Genomic DNA, 22,527 nt, shown 5'->3' with positions numbered 1-22,527 from the left:
TCTACGATATAATCGAAATCAATAATTTTGACACACATCTGATAGATAAACCACATAAAACCACCTTTAAATCACCAGCTAAAAATATATATTTGATTCTTTACATTTTTTTATTAAATTTCCGTTAAACTCCTTTCAAATACCACTGCTATATATTCCATTTAATATTATACACCACATAATTCACTAAAATTTAAATGATTTTAGAAATATGGTTATAGATACTTTAATCCAATTACATAACATTTTAAGGAATTTTTAAAATACATAATTGAAATAACATTAGAATTTAATGTTTTCCCAAATTTAATTGGAACTTCTAGATCTAGTGCATTTGCCTAAAATCATATTCGATTTAATTCGATTTATTTAAACCCATAGAATTATATTATTTTTTTCAGAAATAGTGAGAATTTCTTATCTCTCTCAGTATTTCTCTCAATTCAAAATCCATGATTTGAATTGATGTCCTTTCATTTATTATTAAAATAAATTACAAAATTATTTATTATTTATTATTAAAATAAATTGCAAAATTAAATTAATCTGTATACTTTCTATCATTTTTGTTTAATTATTTTTGTTGTATTTTAAATTTTTCAAAACGAGTATAAATTACTAAAACTGATAAAAGTCTCACATAAACTTTTGTGATCAAAGTTTAAAATTTTTCTATAATAAGATACAAAGATTATAAAATCATATGAATAAATAATTTTATTTTAATAGGTGTTTATGTTAATATATATATATATATATATATATATATATATATATATATATATATATATATATATATTTCATATCGTTTAAATTAAACTATACATCATATGAAAATACATAATTATATTTTAAAATATGCGTTGAACATATATTGAAAAGTTAAAACAGTTTCAGATTACATTTGTGACGGATTGTTCTCAATTGCTGAAGGTTTCGGAACCAGAAGAATTGCCAGCATTTGAAAGTTATCTGAAAGACATCAAGTTTTTACAAAGAAGTTTTCTCAACTCAGACATTATTCATGTACCTCGGACGGAGAACCTACAGGCGGATAGTTTAGCACACAGTGAAAACAACCGTCTTTCGCCACTCACATGGATGTGGAGTTACCGATTTGGTTTACAGAGTCAATTTGAGTCTGTGAATGTCTTGTTGTCAAAAAAAAGTTAATATTTTAGTTTTGAAATCTTCATTGTTTTTTTAAATGATTATAAATTATTGAGACCACTAAACATTCCACATTAAAAAACAAATCGTTGGTGTAAACTTTTGTTACACAATATGCAAATAATCATAAAATCATATGAGTAGAAACCTTATTTAATAAATAAACATATTAAAAGTATATTGTATATATATATATATTTATGTCAATATCATTTAAATTTAATTATATATCATATATGATAGGTAAGATTGATTGTTTTGATTTATTTACCCTAAAATGATTGCGAATAAACAAGAGTAGTCGTTTGATTTATATGCACACACCAATTTATTACATAACAGTAACTGATTTCTTAGTTATTTAATATATAATTATTATTTTATTATTTCATAATACGCAGAAAAACATAAAATAAGTAATAAATATAAAATATTTATTATGCACAAGGCGCATATCTTAACCTAAGTATATATCTCTTTAATAATTTTAAATTTTAAACATTTTTTAAATCTGAGGCCAAAACAAAATAACGAAATGAGAATAAATTCAAAAATCAACATTTATATCAACAATAATCAAAATGAAAAAAACGACAAAAAATTGAGAAAAATATTGAAGATACATAAGATTGGCACGTGAACGTAAATTTTCATAACCATAATTAACTTTTAAATTGTTAAATCATGATATAAAACTGAGCTGGCATTGCTTCATTGTAACCAAATAGTAGACTTGAGATTCTTTGGCCTAAACATTAGGTTCTTATGCGATAAGTGATTTTTTGACTTAAAATATTTTTAAAATTGAGATCAGCTCATCAGTGAACAAATTATGTAATTAACAAAAAAGTTTTTGAAAAATTATTGAAGGGTCAAAAATATTAATTCTATCAAGAATATAAATTTATTTTTCCATATGATATTTCTTAAATAATTTTCATATAATTTCACCATGCGCAAGGCGTAAGTCTTATCCTAGTTATAGATTATAAGCTCATAACCTTTAGCCCATTCTGATATCCTCTTTCATGATGTTTTCTATAGGTAGAACTACTGAGAGTGGTCTAAACTTCAACCCTTCTTTCTTTCTTCATATTAGAAACTATAAACTAGCTACTAAAGGAATTCAAGCTACGATAAGAGCTCAAAGCGGATAAAAAATCGGAAGAGACAGACGCAAGGAAGATCAGAGGCGTTTATCGGTGTTATTGCCCTCTTGTTGCAGCCGATCACTCACTAAAAGCTACTACCAGGAGGAGACATTTTTGTTCAAACAGGATCATTTCCGGTGGATTTGAAATTTGACTCAGATTTTCTTAATCCCGAAGAAGCTCAACCCTCGGTTAATGACAAAGATGCGATTCATTAGTCTTTATTCTCGACTAGCCTATTCCGAATTCCTAAGTCGACCAAACCAGGGAAGCTAGGTCAAACAATTACGACCAGCTCTTTCAACTGCTAATCAATGTATGTCAGGGGCACCTCGTCTGCATATTCCAACAACATAACCCCACATAGCCTATTATATACACCCTAGAAATGGTATAGAATCTTAGATTGCTATATACTTTTCTTTTACATTTACACCAGGAAGAAACAGTATAAAGAAGCAAGCAAGACCTTCACCGCCAACACTGGTGAAAATTTAAGAAAATAAGGTCACCAGAGTTTTGTCTTTACTCCTGGAACAACAATATGGTTGACTGCTCGGTTTCTGCGATATTGTCGGTAGAAACGGTTCCCTCCCGGTGACATCTCCACTTCAAAAATACTCAGATTGATCTCGTCATTTGTCTATGACTTCTCCATTGCTATCTTACTTAACTTCCACGTGAATCGCACCAATAACCCATTTGATTGAACCTGCGATGCTCCCCCCCCCCCCCGGTGAACCCGCCAACACTGGTGAAAATTTAAAAAAATAAGGTCACCAGAGTTTTGTCTTTACTCCTGGAACAACAATATGGTTGACTGCTCGGTTTCTGAGACATTGTCGGTAGTAACTGTTCCCTCCCGGTGACATCTCCACTTCAAAAATACTCAGATTGATCTCGTCATTTGTCTATGACTTCTCCATTGCTATCCTACTTAACTTCCATCGCACCAATAACCCATTTTGATTGAACCTGCGATGCTCCCCCCCCCCCCCCCCCCAAATTTTCCTTGCCAACTTCGACTTTCTATGAACCCCAAGATTTTTTTCCCTTTTCTCTAGACAAATATGTTATTCTTCTCTCCAGATTTTGCTGGCTCTTTTAGAAACCGTTTTTGTTGTGTTGCCCACTCAAATGCGGCTGGACATTGAGATAAAGTAGAAGAATATTCTTGTCCAAATTCGGTGTAATATATATCAATACTTTTATCTACTTGCAAATAGTCTAGATTGGAGTATTACATTTATTTAATTCCTTACTATTTTTCATACAACTAACTTACTTATTATTAAATATATATCATATTTAACCAATTATTTTAATATTTTAAAATTAGATTTTTAAAAGATATTCATAAAAATATTTTTCTAAGATTACATTTTAATAATATATTGTATTAAAATGTAAATATGCATTTCTTTTTAATATTTAGTTTTAAATAATAAAAATCATAATTAATATCAACTAAAAATTTTAAAAAAGATTATTAATTATTTTTTTCATTTTTATAATAAAAATGACATTTCTATAATATTTATATATACATAATATATATTCATAATTAAATTAGTACACCAATTAATAAATATAAAGTAACTTAATCCATTTATTAACTATTTTTTAATTATAAAATAACAGAATAAAATATATTCAAGAATTATAAAACATACTTCAACATATTAAAACAAATAACATAAAATATATAAATAATTTCATATTTTAATATATATTTAAATTAGAATATTAAAAATAATATAGTATATTTATCAAGTATGAAACGGGTCGAATGAAAATAGTTAATTTATATAATATGCTGACAAAAATATAATAATAAAATAAATTTTGACTAAAAAAAAAAATACTCTTTTACTAAAATTTAAAGTTTTAAGATATAAGTAAAATTGATACGAGGCAGATTATATAAATGAATTATCTTATTTTCATAAAATTTTATTCATGTAAATTTTAATTTAATTATATGTACTTTAAAATATTTTTTTTATAAAAAAATACATATGTATAAACTTTCTAATTTTCAGTAAATCTGTATTTGAATAAAAATTAATCTCGTGCTTTAAAGCGCTGGTCAAAATTTAATAATAATTATAATAAAATATATAACAAAATTAAAATTAATAAATATCAAAATGTCTAATATGAATAATTAAATTTAATTTAAAATTAAAAATAAAGAAAAACATAGGAAAAAATTAATAACATGTGAAAAATAAAAGTAAACTAAATAAATAAACGATTATATTTATTTCAAAATGGTTATATTTATTTCAATCTTAAATTTCCGAATTGCAATAACCGTATATGAATCACTGATGTGCAAATCTATTTCTATTTTATTATGCATCCTCTGAAAAATTGATCCATCTACTCTATTAAAGTAGAGTCCTATTTTTTATCTACCATACACAAGTCTATGTTAGACCACATTCATTAGAAATTTAACTAAATATCATAAAATTACTCATATATGATATTCTCCTAACAAAAACAATATACATCTAAACAATAACGTTTCTAAGAAAACATAAATATATTGTCATTAATTATCATTTGATTGTTTATCATATTTAATATAGACCATATTTTATATATTCCAATAACTAATTTTGAAATTAAATAGTATAGCCCAATTCTTTTTAAATTATCAAATTAATTTTTTATGTAAAACAAAATAAATAATTTATTGGTTGTAACATTTTATATTGATATTTTTAGTAAAAATAAAAATATTAAACAGAAATATAATATATTAAATAAAATAAGATTTTAAAATATAACAAAAATAATTTAATTTATTCACATAAAAAAATTCAAGAATAAAAATTTCTAAACAAAGAAGCTAATATTTTTTTAGTAATTCATATAAAACTAATGTTTAAAATTAAACTATTAATATTGATGTTGCATTTTAAATAAATAAAATAAAATACTTCATTAATATATGATTTGTACAATATCATCAAACAAATTTCAACAAATATAAATTTTCAAAATAAAAGTTATATACATAAAATTGATATTAGATATATATCTTTATAACATATTTATATTTTAAATATTAATTTAAAAATATAAATATATCCGCACGGATGTACGGGTTAATATCTAGTTAACTTTTGTAAAACTGGAGCCTCACATCATAATATATCTACTATGCATCTAAACATTATTTAGTTTTATAATTATGTATCACAAAATTAAAGATTAAAATGTAATATATAAAATTTTAAAAAGTATTTGAGGTCAAGTATTTGTTATAAAAAGTATTTGTTCGCAATCCAATCCAATACAGAAGAATAGAATATCCAAAAAAAAAAAAAGTTTAATTAAAACAGCGTTGAAGAAAAATCATCATGATCGATGGTCAAGTGGACGCCAGGCTCATGATCGATGGAAGAAGAATCGAGCGAGAGTGATGTGTTGATCCCTTGAACATTGCTGTTGATGAACATCATCATCGTCGGTGTTTTCTTAACTTCCCCGGTGATCTCAGCCCTGAGTTCGGCGTCTGGTTTATCTAGATATTGGTTTCGATCCTTGCGATGATCTTTTGAAGTGTGAGATTCGATTGGGTTAGGTTTAGTTTGGGGCGATGGTGGTGGTGGTGGCATATTAGATTCAGGTAGTGGCAGCGAGGGAGGAAGCGGTTGGACATGGGATTCTTCTTTACTAGCGTTTAGCTTTGACGGTGGAGTTTTGGCTTCTCGTGGCTGTATAGATGATTGCCAAGGAGGTGATGATTGGGACCGAGTTTCATCAATGGATTTAGACGGTTGACGCGTGGATTCTTCATTAGTGTTTAGCTTCGACGGTGTAATTTTAGATTCTAGTGGTGGTTGAGGCGATGATTTGAACGGAGTCTCATCATTGAATGTAGAGGCAGGAAGCGGTTGAAACTGGGGTTTTACAGCAGCGTTTTGCGTTGATGGTGGCGGCAGTGGAATTTTAGCTTTTGGTGGTGGCAAGGGATGTTGAGGTTCACCAGTTTCTGATGATTGGGACAGAGTTTCATCTGTGGCTTTAACCGGTGGAGGCAGGGATTCTTCAGTAGCGTATAGCGTTAACGGTGGAGTTTTGGTTTCTGCTGGAGATTCTTGCAACTGATGAGTTTCATCAGCAGCGTTTAGCTTTGATGAAACTGGTGGAGACTGGAATTCTTCAGCAGCGTTTAGCTTTGACGGTTGAATTTTGGTTTCTGGTAGTGCTGGTAAAGGCAGCTGAGATTCACCGGATTCTAACAATGGCGGTGGCGGTGGTGGAATTTTATATTCTGCCGGTGGCAAAGGTGGTTGAAGTTCACCAGATTCTGATAATTGTGGCAATGGAGGCGATGATTGGGACAGAGTTACTTTAGACGGCAAAAGCAGTGTAGGCGGTTCGGGCAGTGATTCTTCTGCGGCCTTTAGCGTTGACTTTGGAGCTTTAATATCTGATGGTGCTAAAAGCGGCTGATTTTCGCCGGTTTCTAAAAACGGTGGCAATGGAGGGATTTTAGCTTCTGTTGCCAAAGGTGGTTGATGTTCACCAGACCTAGACGATGATGATAATGGTGGGGATGCTTGCGAAGAAAGCAACGACTTGAAATGAGTTTCAACAATGGATTTAGACAGTGGAAGCGGTGGTGACGGCTGCGGCTGAAATTCTTTATGAGCTTTAAGCGCTGAGGGTGGAGACAGCGGAGTTTTGGTTTCTGGTGGTGGTAAAGCCCTCTGAGATTCATCGGATTTTAACAATGATTGTGGTGAGGCTAGCGACGGAGATAGTGATCGGAACTGAGTGTCCTCAGTAGATTTTGACAGCTTAGATTCATGGGATTCTGATAATGAGGGTGGTGATACTTGCGACAGGGGCGGTGATTGGAACCGAGTTTCATCAGTTGATGGGGATTGATATTCTAAAGTAGCGTTTAGCGTTGACGGAAGGGACTGTAGTTTTTTTGCTTCTGGTGTTAGTGGTGACGTTGTCTGCGGGTGAAGCACTTCCTTTGGGTTTGGTGGTAAAAGTGGCGGTGGTGATGCTTTTGGTTCTGGTACTACACGTGGCGGAGTTCGGTGTTTTTCACTAGATTCTGTAAGAGACGGTGGAAATGCTGATGGTGAAGGGGGCAGTAATGAAGGTGACTGCGGTTGTGGCTGAAATGCTGGTGACTTTGGTTCCGGAGGTTGAGGAGGCACCGATCGTAGAGGTAACCGCTGAGATAGGCTCGGTTTTTGCGGCGAAGGAGACGTTGATGATGTTGTTGTCTGCTGTTGAGATTCGTCCTTTGATTTTGGTGATAAAAGTGACGGTGGTGATGCTTTCGGTTCAGGCCGCGGCGGAAGTGTTGATGGTGATGGCATGGGAGATGAAAACTGATTTGGAGGGGGCAGAAGTGAAGGTGACTGCGGTTGTGTCTGAAATGCTGGTGACCGTGGTGATGACTTTGGTTCCAGCCGTGGCGAAGACTGGTGATTTTCACCAGATTTTGAAATAGATGGTGGGAGTGTTGATGGTGACGGCATTGGCGATGGCAATTGATATGGAGGCCGCTGAAATGCTTGTGACTGCGGTTGTGTCTGAAATGCTGGTGACCGTGGTGATGACTTTGGTTCCAGCCGTGGCGAAGACTGGTGATTTTCACCAGGTTTTGAAATAGATGGTGGGAGTGTTGATGGTGACGGCATTGGCGATGGCAATTGATATGGAGGCGGCTGAAATGCTTGTGACTGTGGTGGCGATTGTAACAAAACTTCTTTAAGATCCTTTGGTGGCAATGGCGGTTGCTGCGGTGATGGTGGTTGGTTGCTTACGCTCTGCCGTAACTGAACAAGCCTAGCTAAGTTACCGAGCCGGAATCTCCGGCGAGATTGTCGATTATTAAACATTTTACTAATAGCTCGTGTTTGTATAGCAGGATACTAATAGTACATGTACGTTGTTTGATTAAGATAGGCATGAGTAAGCTTAAGCTATATAAGTAGAGGAACATGTCAGTTGCAGACAAGTTTAGCCTACACGATAGACCTTATTCACACAAAGTATATCCATAAACCGAAGACAAGTATTTGATTCTTTAGATCTTTTGCACAAATCACGTGTTAGGATAGATAAAGATTTACTTTCTATATTCCTTTTAATGTCAAGTGCTAGTACTGGACCATAGGTAACAAATATTAGGCCCACTAAGTGTTTTGGGTATATGGGCAGTAATAAAACAATAGTACTGATATTCCATATTTTTATTCAACAAAATGCATATTATGGAAAACAAATATATGATAATGTTTGAAACATTCATTTCTCGTTCAGGTGGATAATATTGAAACGTCTTCCATGGAGACTCTCTCAGCATCCATTTCATCCTTGAACCTCCCTCCACTACCTCGTAGATCCTTCTCCGGCCGCTTTAAACCCACCGTCACCTCAACCTCGACAAATCTTTCAAAACCACCAACATCGTCTTCTCCATCTTCCTTCTCCCACCACAAAAACGTTACCTTCCCTAGAGGAATCTCGTTACCGCTTCCGAACGCAAAACCCTCGAGAGCTCCACCGCCACCATCTCCTCCTCAGATTCACGAGAAAGCGGCGTCGGGATTTGCTGCGGCGCTCGTTAGCGTTTGTCAATCGAAGAACTGTCTTGGTCGGACTCAAGAAGATGTCAGAAGGCTGATGGCGTTTCTTGTGGGAGAAGACAAGAAGAGGAACAATAACAAGGAGGGCTTAGTCAATGAAGTTGTTGAGAGAGGTAAGTTTGGTAAACACTTGAAGGGCTTGGTCAAGATGTTGGTTACAAGAGGCAAATCTGGGATTTTGTTTGATGTCTTATTGGAATTTGAGAGAATCTGTAATGAACTTGTTGTTACAAAACTTGTCTGGGTTACTTAACGAAACAACCAAAGATTGTAACTAAGATTACATCAACAAAGTCAAAGTTTACTTTTGTGTGTTTTATCTATAATCGCATTCTTGTTTTCTATGGTGACATTTGTTTTTGTTTCATTGTGGATGGACTCTTAAACGTTGTAATTGTTTAGTTCCATAACTTTCTTTTTTGGCCTTAAAAACCATGCCGAATAAACCTTCGGTTACAGAACAAAGCAAAGTCATATACTAATAGGTTTTTATATATACATGAAAACTCCGGTTTCAATGTGTAATATGAAAGTAATTTAGGAACTTAGTGGTGTTTGTTTAGCGTTGTTGCCTCCTGTTTTCTTCTTTGAATCTTGTTTGAAATCTGCAAGATTTGCCAGTTCATCCACTGCTTCGACGGTTGTTTGAATCCTAGCTGCGTTTTCGATCAACAGCGAAACCAAAGTGGCAACTGGAAGGATTTCATGTAGGCTCATCGCCATGGTTCTGTCTCCTTCCTCGTCCTTTTCAGATTTAACATCTTCTTCAGGTCTGTTGGTTTCTATGGGAACAGTTTTTAAGGTTTCATGAAGCTCTTGAACTGCTGAGTTCATATCAAACACCAGGTAATCCATCTTCGAAGATTTTCTCGTGTTCTTGATCATATCCGCTAACTCTCTCAAGATTTTTGAAGAAGCTGAGCTCAGACTCATACAAGCTTCTCCGAAATGATTCTTGACCTGGTCTGGTGCCTGTTGAAATCAAAACACATATAGGAGTATTAGTTTCACCACCTCTTAAACTTGATTCTTCAAAACAATGATAACTTACCTCTGTTTCATAGTTCGTGCAGATACTAAGATTCTCGAGGCAATAAGCACATCTCCTCATAGCAGCGCCTATCTTTACATATTGTTGCCATGGATGCCGGAAGTTAAAGCTTCCATGTGCAGGTTCCCATCTAGCTAGATTTGCCTGAGAGATTAAAAATATAAGAGCGCTATAAGAGGCTACAAAAATCAAAAAGCTAATTAATTTTACATCATCCCCAAAGATAAAATGTGTTAAAAGTAAAAAAAAAAGAAAAAAAAAGGGTCAAGTTACCATGGCTTCCTCTGTTCCCTTAGAGTTAAGTACACATTTGAATCCTTGCAACTTCTTGTTAGTTTCTTCATCTTCATTCTCATTCGTTGAGACGTCCTTCTTCTTGAAGTACTCTGCTACACAGCCTGCAGTTTCTATGATAATTAGCTCAGATAGCTAATGCGCTTTCTTGTGTAACAAGTTTCTTTTTTTTCTTCTTTCCTTACCGTCTAATGAGTCAGCAAGTTTGACAAAATTACATTGAACAAGGCGGTTAAGCTGAGATCCTGCCCATATGGGACATAAGAAGACAGTAATGACAATGCAGATAGATGTTCCAATTGCAATAGTTGATGCTCTTTGCTGAGCCATATCAAACAGCTTATCTACTCGGTAACCTCCGACTGAGACTAGGCTAAATGTGAGGATAAAGATTATCGCTCCGTAGTCGAATCTGGATTTGAATGATGGAACAAACCGCGAGTAAGTAGCTGTGAAGGCTGCAAGAATCAAACCCATAAAAAGGAATTTAATAAAGATTATTTTACAAGGGAATAAAAGACTTAAATATTTTTTAGGGTTTCGATCATTACTTACCAAATAGGAAAACAGAGCATGCAGTCACAAAAATCTCAGCTTTTCCTGATCGAGTTGCAACCCAATGAACAGCAATGCCTAGTGTTCCAGCTAATATAGTTGCCACCACTCTGTTCACACATTTGGAGAATGTTGCTCCTGTTGTGCATGAAGGAGATACATATTCATATAGGTCAATATAATTTCACTCACCAAAAGAAAGTTGAAAACGTTTGATTTTGAGTTTTGTTTACTAACCAACAGTGGACTCAAAGACGACTACTACAGTCATGATAGCCCACATAGCATTTCCTCCAACTCCATCATACAAAGGTCTCATGTAATAGAATATTGAGACCAATGAAAGTGCTAGTCCTACTTTCAAACAGTGAACAACTTTTGCAGGATCATCTGCCCCAATCCTCCAAATGTTCCTCATAGACTTTGCGATTCGCTCCAGGATAACCTTCATTACAAAACCCTTTAGCCAAAGAAAGATCCTTTTACTAGGTCCATATGTTGGAACCAATCTCTCGGTTGTCCCATTGTCAACACTTATCCTCCACTCTAGCTTCCCTGCTTCTACCTTTGGCGCCATGTTACTAACCCCAACGACGAGATCAAAATAATGTTTTGGTCAAGAAATGTTTTGGTTTTGTTTGCTGAGCAATGCAGTTTATGGTGTTACATATATAGAGATCATAGGGGTACTCTTATATGTTATATGTATTACTATTTAACTTGTCAAAGCTTTTTAAATCATTTTAAGTGGTGAATTAATATATAATATATGTATTCTGCTAATATGTATTATACTCTCCCACTTGGAAATGCACAAAGATGGAGTGGCCTAACTGTAAAGTTATATGATCTCTTTATTTGTTCGAAAAAAAAAAGTTATATGATATCAGTATCTAATTTTGTGCTACTAAGTCGTCATCGCACAAGTACGTACAGTTGTTCACACCTTCGTACATCCATCCATTTCATTGCAACGTCTGCTCATGTTAGTTTCTAGATTTTGTTCATATTTGGTAGTACCGAAGTCCGTAGAAAATTTACTGTCACAAGTTATAGAAGTTTCAACTCACATACATCAATTGCGCACAGTCGAAGGTTTTACGTTATTTTTGTGATAAAATAATACATTAATGAAAATGAAAAGTTTATTTTATTATAGTTTCTCTTTTTTTTAAGATACAAAATAATAAAAAGTCTTAAAATAAGAGATTTAAGCATCAAACTTATCTATATTATTAAAACTGAAATACATTTTGTACTTTTGAAAACATAGATAGAATTATAGATGAGAATTGTTTGCAAACTTTGATAACATGATAAAAAAGAGTATATTGTCTTTTGAGAAATTGCCACAAATATCACATTAATAGTATCATTTTTCATGTTTACACTAACCACTTTTACCCCCACTTTTAATGAATGGTAAAAGACACTTATACTCCTAGGGTTAACTAATCTAGATTTAGAGTTTAGATCAGAGATGGGGTTTTTGAAATGTGATATTTAAGATTATAATAAATATATAAATAAATACTTAAATTTTTTTAATAAAAAAATGAAAAAATAGTTTCAAACATAATTTTTGATTTTCAAAAAGAAATTTCAAAAAAAAAATTTCAAAAAAAAAGTTCAAAAGAAAATTATAAAAAAGTTTGAATTTGAAAAAGTATAATTCGAAAACATAAAAAAATATATTTTTTTGAATTTTATTTTTTATTTAAATAATAATTTATTATATATATAGAGAACAAGGGTATTCGAATCTTTTGCCACTTAATGAAGACAATATTTTTGAAAATGTCACTTTAGTAGTGGTAAAGATAAAAAGTGGTACAATAAAATTAAAAATGTAAAATAAATGGATTTTGCATATGGTTAGACGTTCGGTTTAGTTTGTTTTACTAATTATTTTTTTAATTTTAGTTTTAATCGGTGGAACATTATGTAGCCAAATACATAATTCAAAGACATGTTTTGTGAGTAAAATAATAACTTAAATCAAAATAATAAAAATATATTACATTTATTGTCACTTTTTCCACTCCATATAATTAGCCAAGCACATAGAAAGAGTCATTTTTATTAATTTATAAAATCAGTTAGGCATGAACATTGGCTATCCATTAGGTGCAGATTGTTCTTTTCGGATATCGTTTTTTTTAGTTTTGAAATAAGACCCCGTTTGAATATTATAAATTTATGTGTCAGTTTTGAGTTAGATCTTTAATTATGGGTCTGGATGAGTTTAGTTTGATGTATAGAAACCTAAAAATATATAAATAACAAATATATCTGAAACGGATTGGGATAGTTATACCAAAAATAATCATATTATCCGATTCGGTCTAGGTTTTTTAAATACAATTAGTTATATTATGACTCATCTAAAATATATAATATTAATTATAAAAAAATAAATATCAATGTATAAAAATATAAAAACCAATATCCGTGCATGTGTGTGGATCAATCTCTAGTAACAGTTGCAACCGTAAACCAAAACATCGAAATTCCATGAAGAAGGAAAAAAAAACTAGACGACATAAAAAGCAGAAGCCCTAGTCTTCCGATGACACTTTACAACACTAACCCTAATCTCTAGATGACATTTTTGAACTCGAATCCTAGTAAACGACCGACAATGGTTTTATCATAATTCCATGCATACACAAAAGTGTTAGATAAATAAAAAGCAGTTAAATCAAACAAATTAAATTACTATTACATGCTCTAGCCCTAGGCTACTAGCCACTAAACGGATATCAAAAATACATGCGTGCGTAAGCATATGCGTGTGTGTGTGCATTTACATGAACTGAATTACACATTTAATGTTGTTTTACACGAAAAGTGTATTGTCGTAAGCAAATAAAAGCCCTTCGCATATTCCGTTTGGTTGATTAAAGAATTCACCGTACCACGAGATTTTAATTCTTTGTTATTTGTTTTTTTCATGAATTACGTTTGTATTGATTTTATTAGTCCTTCCGTTTCATTTTAGTTGTGTTTTAGGTTTATGCATACAGATTAATAAAATATTTAATTTTGTATATTTCCAACATAAAAACATCATTCATACATCTAATCATATTTCAAACGATAGAAAAATAAATTAGAAAATATTATTAATAAATTTTGTATTGAAATTATAAAACTACATTTATATTGAAATGAATATTTTCTTTTGCAATGACAATTAAATTGAAAAGGAGGAAGTACTACATATCCACTAAGTAGTGGTCACAAAAGATACATGAAGTGGTGTGTTTGACTTATACTCCCTTTCAATAATTTTTTTTGTAACTGTACTGCCTTTCAGTATTGTACATATAAAAGTGCAATTCTTGGGAGGTACAATTAAATCAAACTAATTAAAAGAAAGGATTAGATAACCTAACTTTATTTTAGGTCTCTAAGTGAGCTCCAGATTATTAGAAACCTAATTTAAGTTCCCTATCAAAACATTATCTTCCCTAAGTGGACGTACTTATATATATTATCACTAGGCTAGATTTTTGTGTATATTTTTAAAAAATATTATATGTGTGGTCTATAAGTAATTAGAGGATAAAAAAATATTGTACATGCACTTAGCTACTCCGGGCTGCCCTATTGGTCTTGTGAAACACAACTATTCATGAAGTGCCCCTCAGCTTATCATATCACATTTTGTTGGTGATGTGATAAGAAGAGCGGTTTAACATTTTTGTCGTATTAAATTAATTTGTTTATAAATATATTATGTTGAGATTAGGTCACGATTGAAATAGAGTTGTTTGTTAAGATCTTATTGGTATATTCCGCTAAAAACAATCTAAAATCATCATCAAAGTTTCAAAAAAAAAAAAAATTCTAAAATCATTGGCATGCAAATCCTAATTGAAGAATAGACAGAATGCACTTCGTTCTGCATTCACAATATCAATGAACATACATACAGTGATACTACTGTAATTTAGTTCGTCGTACATGTAATAATAATATATAAATGACTCAAATATTTCTATGAACATACATACAGTATATATCTGAAATTCGTCGACAAACTATAAACACTAAACCTATTAAGCACCGGCCGGAGATAGTTCTGCATGGGAGACGTAGAAATATATATACTGAATGTGATTAATCGACTAACTAAGCTCTTGCTTGTGTACTTGCGGTTTATTTCGGAATTCGCTGACACAGCATTTATAGTGGAACAAAGTAGCATATAATAAAGTCCTTTGTCATATCTATCTCGTTACCGCTATCTCTCATCTTAATTTAAGAATTTATGTTACTTTTAAAAAATCGATGATTTAAAACGGAATGTAAAGACGAGAGTAAAAATATGCATGTTTTCTTCTTCATTTATTGGTTTTCACTATTTTACTTGAATAAATCGTTTCTCCTTTAATTCCTTCACTAGTCTCATTTATTCTACCTAAGCTAGCTTATTTTTGGTAAATATTTACAATTAACAATTTTCAAATTTTGTAGAAATTTTTATAAGCATCCACATATATATATATATCGATTAATTCAATCGATCTCATGAAAATGCATATAGTACTACTGAATGGATTGAATACCACACTGTCTGATTCGAATTTGAGATGTTTTCAGAATAATGTCAACAGTAGCTAGACGGTCTGTTACTAAACTACCATATAAACAGTATTGGCCGAAACCCAAACCCAAACTAGCTGAATAGCAACAATTTTGTTTCCATCATAAACCCAGATGGATTTACGTCTCTATATCTACACCGCAGTAAAAGTATATCAATCAGTTTATGTCTCACATTTGAAATATATTAACCATGTACTTGCTTGTTTTCGATATATTTTGACTCGCATCTGCTATGCACAGCAGCGGCCCTGAGTACAAGCTATAGATTCATGTGCTTCCGGCCATTTTTAAATATGCAATATTTCGGCTTTCAAATTGTAAAAATCTTTGGTATCATAGTTGGTTTATTGTTGGTTTAAATGTATTATGTGTGGTATGTTCGGCTCTCATTCATGCATTTCTATTTTTATTATTTCAGTTACTAAATGATAGACCTAGAATTTTTTTCGCTTACATCCTTTATTTTTACGGGCCGAGCCTCGCTATGCAGCGGGTGTAATGGGGTTAGTTCTTTTCTATTTCGTGGTTAATGGTGATTCAATTTCTCTGCACTAGCCAGACTAGGATCAATGAGAAATTATCACGTCAGGTCGGATGCATATCATTTTGATAAATTGTATAGACGGACACGTAATTGGTATGAATCTTTATTGGGCATATCAAACAAAATGGGCCTATAAAGTATCATTGATAGTACAGAAAGCTCTCAAGGCAGTTAGGCTTTTAGATCATTTCCAAAGAGATTTTTTATTTTTTAAGTTTGCAAAACTGTATATTTGAAGTGTCAAAGTGTTTTTTTTTTTCAAAATCAAAAATTAAAACTAAACTTCAAAATTATTTGTAATTTACACTATAGTCTTTATATTTTTTCATAATTAATGTAAATCCATTAAAATTATAAAGAATTAGCACAAATATAAAATACTACTGCAATATTAATTAATAATATTTTACAGTAAAATATGAAATCATAAATAAAAATACATAATTAAATATTATAATACAAGCAAAATAACACATTATTCCATAAAATAATTTCTGTAATATTTTATGAAATAATATGGTATTTTACTTGTAGTTTAATAATTAATTTATGTAATATTTCCAGCTACACAAAATTTGTTAGGAAAATATGTTGGAGGTTCCAGAGCAAATTTACCAGACTATCATTGTTGTTGTAATATTTAACATGTGTAATAATTGTGTCTTCATGTACCTTTTTAAAAGATTTTATGAAGTTTCTTTTCTGATATTTTTGTTGTCTAGTTCTAGTTTTTAAATATTATAAATCTTATTTTAAAATATTATGTAAGTTTAGGTGTAAAACTTGAATTTAAGAAAAAAAATATGAAAATTTATGAGATATAAAATTATAAGGATTAAAAAATAAACTGAAAAGTACTTACGCATTATAAATGTGATGTGCAATTAATGATAAAGACCAAAATACAAATAAATAGATGAAATTTCAAATTTAAAGTTTTGATATTCTAATTTGGAGAGAAAAATGTCTATATTTAAAATTATAGAGTTTCTTTTGGAGATGTTCTTAGCTGGGGTGTTTATTAAAACGACATCGTATGGCTTCACTTGGATGAATCCGCTTATATTCTTTTATTTGTTTTTTTTTTTTTTGAAAAAGACTTGATATTCTTGAGTCAATTCGGCTAAAAACCATAAAGAAATTGTATATTAGCAAAATGCATACAACAATATAAGTTAATAGAGTATTGTAACTACATGTCTGCATGACATGAGACATTATCTTTGTAGCCTCGAATAACTTTGTTTGGCATAAGAAAAGATAAGTTGTTTCGAGGAATATATGTGACAATAGATCTTGTGATCTTGTGGGAATTGTTTAAAATTTCACTTAAACCATAAGAGTAGCAACTAATGACTTCTCTCCTGGGAACCAGCTTGGAGAAGGTGGCTTTGGTGCAGTTTATAAGGTAACTAGATTAATTTGTTTCTTATGCTATGATCATGAACGCACTTTCTTGATCATTCATCATTCTCTTAAAATGATCATTAATTAGAGTGTTATTGATTCTGGAGAAGAGAAGCTGTGAAAAAATTGTCACTGGAATCCAGACAAGGAGACCATGAGTTCATAAACGAAGTATCATTAGTTGCGAAACTTCAACATCGGAATCTTGTTAGGCTTTTAGGTTTCTGCTTGGATGGACAAGAGCGACTACTCATCTATGAGTTCTTCAAGAACACAAGCCTTGACAATTACATATTTGGTATCTTTAGATCTACTAAATATATAGCATCTCTCGATCTCTAGGTGGTTGATCCAAATCTTTTTTATTTTCTAAAATTCAAATAGGAGAACAATCTTAGAGTGGGAAACACGTTATCAGATAATCGTAGCTGTTTCTCGAGGTCTTCTTTATCTCCATGAAGATTCACGTTTCAAAATTATTTATAGAGACGTTAAAGCAAACAATGTTCTATTGGATGATGCAATGTATCCAAAGATTGCAGATTTTGGAATGGCTAAATTGTTTGATACAGAATAACCAAGTCTGACTAGGTTTACAAACGGAGTTGCAGGAACCTAGTAATCTGCCCCAAAAATAATCATTTAACCTCTATCAGTTCTGCGAAAGAAACCAAAATGTTATTTGGTCGTTGCAGCGGTTACATGGCTCCAGAGTATGCGATGAAGGGGCAGTTCTCAGTGAAAACTGATGTATATAGCTTCTGCGTACTAGTCCTTGAGATCATTTCAGGCAAGAAAAACAATTGGTCTCCAGGATAAGCAAGCTCATTGTTCCTCCCTAGCTATGTAAGTAAATGAAAAAAGAACTTTGGGATTCTAGTTCTGGAATCTTGATTTAATTTCAACTTTTATTTTGGTTGATAGGTATGGAAGAGCTGGAGAGAAGGGGAAGTGTTAAACATCGTGGACTCACGTTGGTTTGTTATGCGTTCAGGAGAAAGCAGAGAGTAGACCAACGGTGGCTTCTGTTCTTGTCATGTTCAATGCAGCTTCTTTCACTTTACCGAGACCCTTGCAACCTGCTTTTTACTTAGAAGATAGAGAATCAAGAGAAGACCACATACTTGTTGCACCAACAATGACTTGGAATGAAGTTACAATTACTGAGTTAGATCCTCGTTAATTCGTATGCAAAGAGTTTAAAAGTTAACTTGAATGTATCTTTATGATCACTTGGGTGTTCTTGATTCTGAAGAAGAGATAGCTGGGAAAACATTATCAATAAATCAGGACAGTGAGAAAGGGATTTCATCATTACGATCTTGTTAGGCATTTAGGTTTCTGCATGTATAATGGACCAAGAACGACGACTCTTTTATGAGTTCTTCAAGAACACAAGCCTTGACTAACATAGTAACATATGATCCATATACATATCATTTCTATGTCTACTTATTTGATTACTGAAGAAGAAACATCCTTATTTCGAGCCAGCTGGTTAAAGAAAGTGTATATTAAGGTTCGGACTTATATTGATCTGATATGTTATTTGTATACGAAACTTTTCGTAGTCAATGGTGGTGAGGAGGCTGCCAATGATGTAAGTAGGAGAAACGTCAAAGCAAGTGAAAGACAAAGAGAAAAGGATTCGTAAGAAGTGGCTGCTAAGAAGGGTTGTAACCCAACGTATGTATTACGTTCATTGTCTACAATATCATATCTATTCAACGTAAGGACAACGTTCAAATTTTACAATATCAATGTATGGATAACGTTCGGTTTCTAGTCCGTTTTATCAAATCTTTGCTTTAAACTTAAAGACATGTCACATCATATCAAATGTAATTTTCATATAGACCCCTAGATTGGTCTTGCATGAAACTGACAGTTGGAGAAACTTATTTTTTTTTGTTACATTTTCCTTTTTAGGAAGAACCGGGAAGAAACTAAACATTTGGAATCAGAACGTCTAGTTTTGCCATGACAGGTTCTTGTTCTTCGTCTCCACCACAACATTTCTTCTTCTTCTTCTTCTTCTTCTTGTTCGTCCCTTTTCTAAGCTTAGCACAACAAACTGTGGATATAAACAGTTCTAACTGGGATATTCCTCCGAAGTCACTATGTCTATCCCAACAAGGCAACTTCTTACATTCCGAATTCTTCCACAACCTTAAACGTCTTGTCTCTTCAATCCAATCTCTCCGTTCCAACACCTACAACTTCTACAACCTCTCCATCGGAACAAACTCAGATAAAGATAAAGTCCAAGCCATGGGGCTATGCAACAGAGTACTCAGTCGAGTAGATTGTCTCAACTGTATCTCCCATGCTGCACAGATTCTAACCACAAGCCACTGTCCACGTAGCAGAGAAGCTCACATACGTACCTCAAAATGTATGTTTCGTTACTCGGACAAGCCCATTTTTGGGAAACTCAAAACGTTCCCTACCATGGAGGCTGTGAACCCAAACAACGCTACTGCAAACCGAACCGATTTTATTCGAATGCAGAGCAAGTTACTTAACCATCTCATACTCCAAGCTGCAAGAGGTGACTCTAAGAGGAAGTATGCTCAAGGAGATGGTCCTGCTCCTCCACCTTACACCAGATTCTACGCCACCACGCAGTGCACGCCTGATTTGTCTCATAAAGATTGCAACCGATGTCTCCTTTATGGTCTTCAGAACGCGACGGAAGGGAGAATTGGGATCAGATGGTTTTGTCCGAGTTGTAATTTTCAGATTGAGAGTGACCTGAGATTCTTCCTTTTAGATTTTGAGTATGAGCCTGATGGCCCTGATCGATCAACAATAACAGGTAAAACATATTTAACAGATTATTATTTTAATTATATAAAAAAGCAAAGAACAGAGTACTATGCATCAGTTACTCTGTTACACCTGTGCATTCGCTACTAAGAGTTTGTTGGTTCTAACAGTTTTTTTTTCTCTGGGCAGGAATAAGCAAAACCAAAAGTATTATTGCGACAGTGGGCTCAGTTGTTGGTTTAGTCATAATCATAATATGTATTTACTTCTTATTGACAAGGGATAGAAGAAAAGAAAAACAAAGTCTTGAAGGTGGGGTTCTGGTCAAAATGAAATACTTAGGTGCAATTATTTTCTATGAGAGTTTTATATAACTTTAACACCCTTCGGGTTTTATTGTTTGTTGATCAGGAAAAGATGTCAAAGACAGTAAGATTAAAGATGCACAATTATTTCAAATGGACATTGATACCATAAGACTAGCAACTAATGACTTCTCTCCTAACAATCACCTTGGAGAAGGTGGCTTTGGTGCAGTTTATAAGGTGATTCATTGATTGATTTTATAACTTAATGTTATGATCATAATTACACAGTTTTGATGATTAAATCTCTCTTACATGTTCTTCAAAAACCAACCAGGGTGTTCTTGTTTCTGGGGAAGCGGTGGCTGTGAAAAGATTGTCAATGAAATCAGGACAAGGAGACAATGAGTTCATAAACGAAGTCTCATTGGTCGCAAAACTTCAACATAGGAACCTTGTTACGCTTTTAGGTTTCTGCTTAGATGGAGAAGAACGACTTCTCATCTATGAGTTCTTCAAGAACACAAGCCTCGAGCATTATATATTTGGTAGGTACCTTAAAAATTAAACACAAGCATCTCTATCTTTAACTAAATATTATAATGAATGAATCAAATTTTTATTTCTCAGATTCTAATAGGAGAATAATCCTGGAGTGGGAAACGCGTAAGAGAATAATCTTAGGTGTTGCTCGAGGTCTTCTTTACCTCCACGAAGATTCTCGTATCAAAATTATTCATAGAGATCTTAAAGCAAGCAATGTTCTATTGGACGATGAAATGTATCCGAAAATCGCGGATTTTGGAACGGCTAAGTTGTTTGATACAGATCAAACAAATCAGATCAAGTTTACAAGCAAAGTTTCAGGAACCTAGTAAGCTGCCGAAAACAAAAGTGCCCTTCTAGTTCTATCAATTCCGTGAAAGAACATAAAACCTAAGGTTATTTGGTTGTTGCAGCGGTTACATGGCTCCAGAGTATGCGATGAACGGGCAGTTCTCAGTGAAAACTGATGTATTTAGCTTCGGTGTACTAGTTCTTGAGATCATTACAGGAAAGAAACACAACTGGTCTCCAGAAGAAGAAACCTCACTGTTCCTCCTTAGCTATGTAAGTAAAACCCTAAAGTTATTTTTTTATTTTTGGATTCAACTTCAACCCTTAATTTATGTTATATGTGTAGGTATGGAAATGCTGGAGAGAAGGGAAAGTGTTAAACATTGTGGATCCAACTCTGATTGAAACAAAAGGTCTAAGTGATGAGATCATGAAATGCATTCACATTGGTCTGTTGTGTGTTCAGGAGAATGCAGAGAGTAGACCAACAATGGCTTATGTTGTTGTAATGCTGAGTGCGAGCTCTTTCGCGTTACCGAGACCCTCACAACCTGGTTTTTGCCCACTTGATGGAGAATCATCATCATCAAGAGGCAATCACACAAGTAGTATTCCGTCTTTCAATAGTGTTTCAATCACTCAGTTAGTTCCTCGTTAATCCGTGTGTAATTGTATTGCTTTAAAATCTACTTCAGCATGATCATTGCTGAATCCAGTTGATGAACAAAACTTGTTGATAGTGTTGTAAACGAAGAAAATTTCAATGGCTTAGTGGTAACTGCCCTATATTTATGTCATACTAACCCGGGATTCGATCTTTTCCTTCGCATTGTTTTAACCGAGGCTTCTAGCTCTAGTGGTAAAAGGCTTACAACTGTGAGTATTAAGCGGAATGTTTCTCTGCCTGATTGGAGCAGCTTGTTCCTGCTGTTCCTGCTGATGTTGTGCAGCGAGTATATCAGCTTGTTGAGAAGCTTCATGCTGAGCTTGGATGGTCTGTTGCATCTGAAGCATCTGTTGCAAATCAGAAGCAAGTTTCTCTGGATTTCCGTAGTCGCCCATTGTGGCATTAGTCAGCTTTGGTTGTTGACGGTTTATTCTTTCTAACCTTGTTAGCTCCTGGTTACTAAGTGTAACTAATTCTCTTTGTGCGTTTCTCCGAGTATGTCTACTGGTCATGCACATGGATCATTAG

At 33.1% G+C, this 22,527-nt stretch overlaps 4 protein-coding genes across 5 annotated transcripts; 2 read left to right on the top strand and 2 right to left on the bottom strand.

Moving 5' to 3' along the window:
• Positions 1 to 5,539: 5,539 nt before the first annotated feature.
• LOC106398904 (extensin-like) lies at positions 5,540 to 8,206 on the bottom strand. Its single transcript, XM_013839405.3, has one exon. It carries the CDS (start codon positions 8,204 to 8,206, stop codon positions 5,669 to 5,671), a length of 2,538 nt encoding a protein of 845 aa, XP_013694859.2. The 3' UTR covers positions 5,540 to 5,668.
• A 169-nt stretch (positions 8,207 to 8,375) lies between these two features.
• LOC125586348 lies at positions 8,376 to 9,275 on the top strand. The gene has a single exon (XM_048756373.1). It carries the CDS (start codon positions 8,655 to 8,657, stop codon positions 9,207 to 9,209), a length of 555 nt encoding a protein of 184 aa, XP_048612330.1. The 5' UTR covers positions 8,376 to 8,654; the 3' UTR covers positions 9,210 to 9,275.
• Positions 9,111 to 12,420, bottom strand: LOC125586347 (aluminum-activated malate transporter 10-like). Its single transcript, XM_048756367.1, has 6 exons — positions 11,094 to 12,420; positions 10,857 to 10,994; positions 10,487 to 10,759; positions 10,281 to 10,405; positions 10,008 to 10,151; positions 9,111 to 9,928 (listed from the first exon to the last, which is right to left on the bottom strand). Exons 1-6 carry the CDS (start codon positions 11,431 to 11,433, stop codon positions 9,494 to 9,496), a joined length of 1,455 nt encoding a protein of 484 aa, XP_048612324.1. The 5' UTR covers positions 11,434 to 12,420; the 3' UTR covers positions 9,111 to 9,493.
• Positions 12,421 to 17,369: 4,949 nt separating this feature from the next.
• On the top strand, positions 17,370 to 22,129 carry LOC106398888 (cysteine-rich receptor-like protein kinase 44). 2 transcript variants are annotated; one of them, XM_013839391.3, is made up of 7 exons: positions 19,270 to 20,239; positions 20,380 to 20,502; positions 20,602 to 20,735; positions 20,833 to 21,043; positions 21,126 to 21,369; positions 21,455 to 21,605; positions 21,679 to 22,129. In XM_013839391.3, exons 1-7 carry the CDS (start codon positions 19,402 to 19,404, stop codon positions 21,988 to 21,990), a joined length of 2,013 nt encoding a protein of 670 aa, XP_013694845.2. In that variant the 5' UTR covers positions 19,270 to 19,401; the 3' UTR covers positions 21,991 to 22,129. The 2 variants fall into 2 exon arrangements, with proteins under 2 accessions (XP_022574906.2, XP_013694845.2); XM_022719185.2 differs by lacking the exons at positions 19,270 to 20,239; positions 20,380 to 20,502; positions 20,602 to 20,735 and adding an exon at positions 17,370 to 17,422.
• The last annotated feature ends 398 nt before the right edge of the window (positions 22,130 to 22,527 follow it).

This window comes from Brassica napus, chromosome A2, assembly GCF_020379485.1.
Source record: "Brassica napus cultivar Da-Ae chromosome A2, Da-Ae, whole genome shotgun sequence".
Classification (NCBI taxonomy): domain Eukaryota; kingdom Viridiplantae; phylum Streptophyta; class Magnoliopsida; order Brassicales; family Brassicaceae; genus Brassica; species Brassica napus.
The sequence above is the reverse complement of the archived record's forward strand: the minus strand, read 5'-3'. Positions and strand labels throughout refer to the sequence as shown.

Coding starts and splice junctions, on each gene's coding strand:
- LOC125586348 (XM_048756373.1), top strand. CDS start 8,655: ATGGAGACTCTCTCAGCATCCATTTCATCCTTGAACCTCCCTCCACTA.
- LOC106398888 (XM_013839391.3), top strand. CDS start 19,402: ATGACAGGTTCTTGTTCTTCGTCTCCACCACAACATTTCTTCTTCTTC. Junction 21,044..21,125: donor CCTCGAGCATTATATATTTG/GTAGGTACCTTA, acceptor TTTATTTCTCAG/ATTCTAATAGGAGAATAATC. Junction 21,606..21,678: donor CACTGTTCCTCCTTAGCTAT/GTAAGTAAAACC, acceptor TTATATGTGTAG/GTATGGAAATGCTGGAGAGA.
- LOC125586347 (XM_048756367.1), bottom strand. CDS start 11,433: ATGGCGCCAAAGGTAGAAGCAGGGAAGCTAGAGTGGAGGATAAGTGTT. Junction 10,995..11,093: donor CGTCTTTGAGTCCACTGTTG/GTTAGTAAACAA, acceptor CATGCACAACAG/GAGCAACATTCTCCAAATGT. Junction 9,929..10,007: donor GCACGAACTATGAAACAGAG/GTAAGTTATCAT, acceptor TGATTTCAACAG/GCACCAGACCAGGTCAAGAA.
- LOC106398904 (XM_013839405.3), bottom strand. CDS start 8,206: ATGTTTAATAATCGACAATCTCGCCGGAGATTCCGGCTCGGTAACTTA.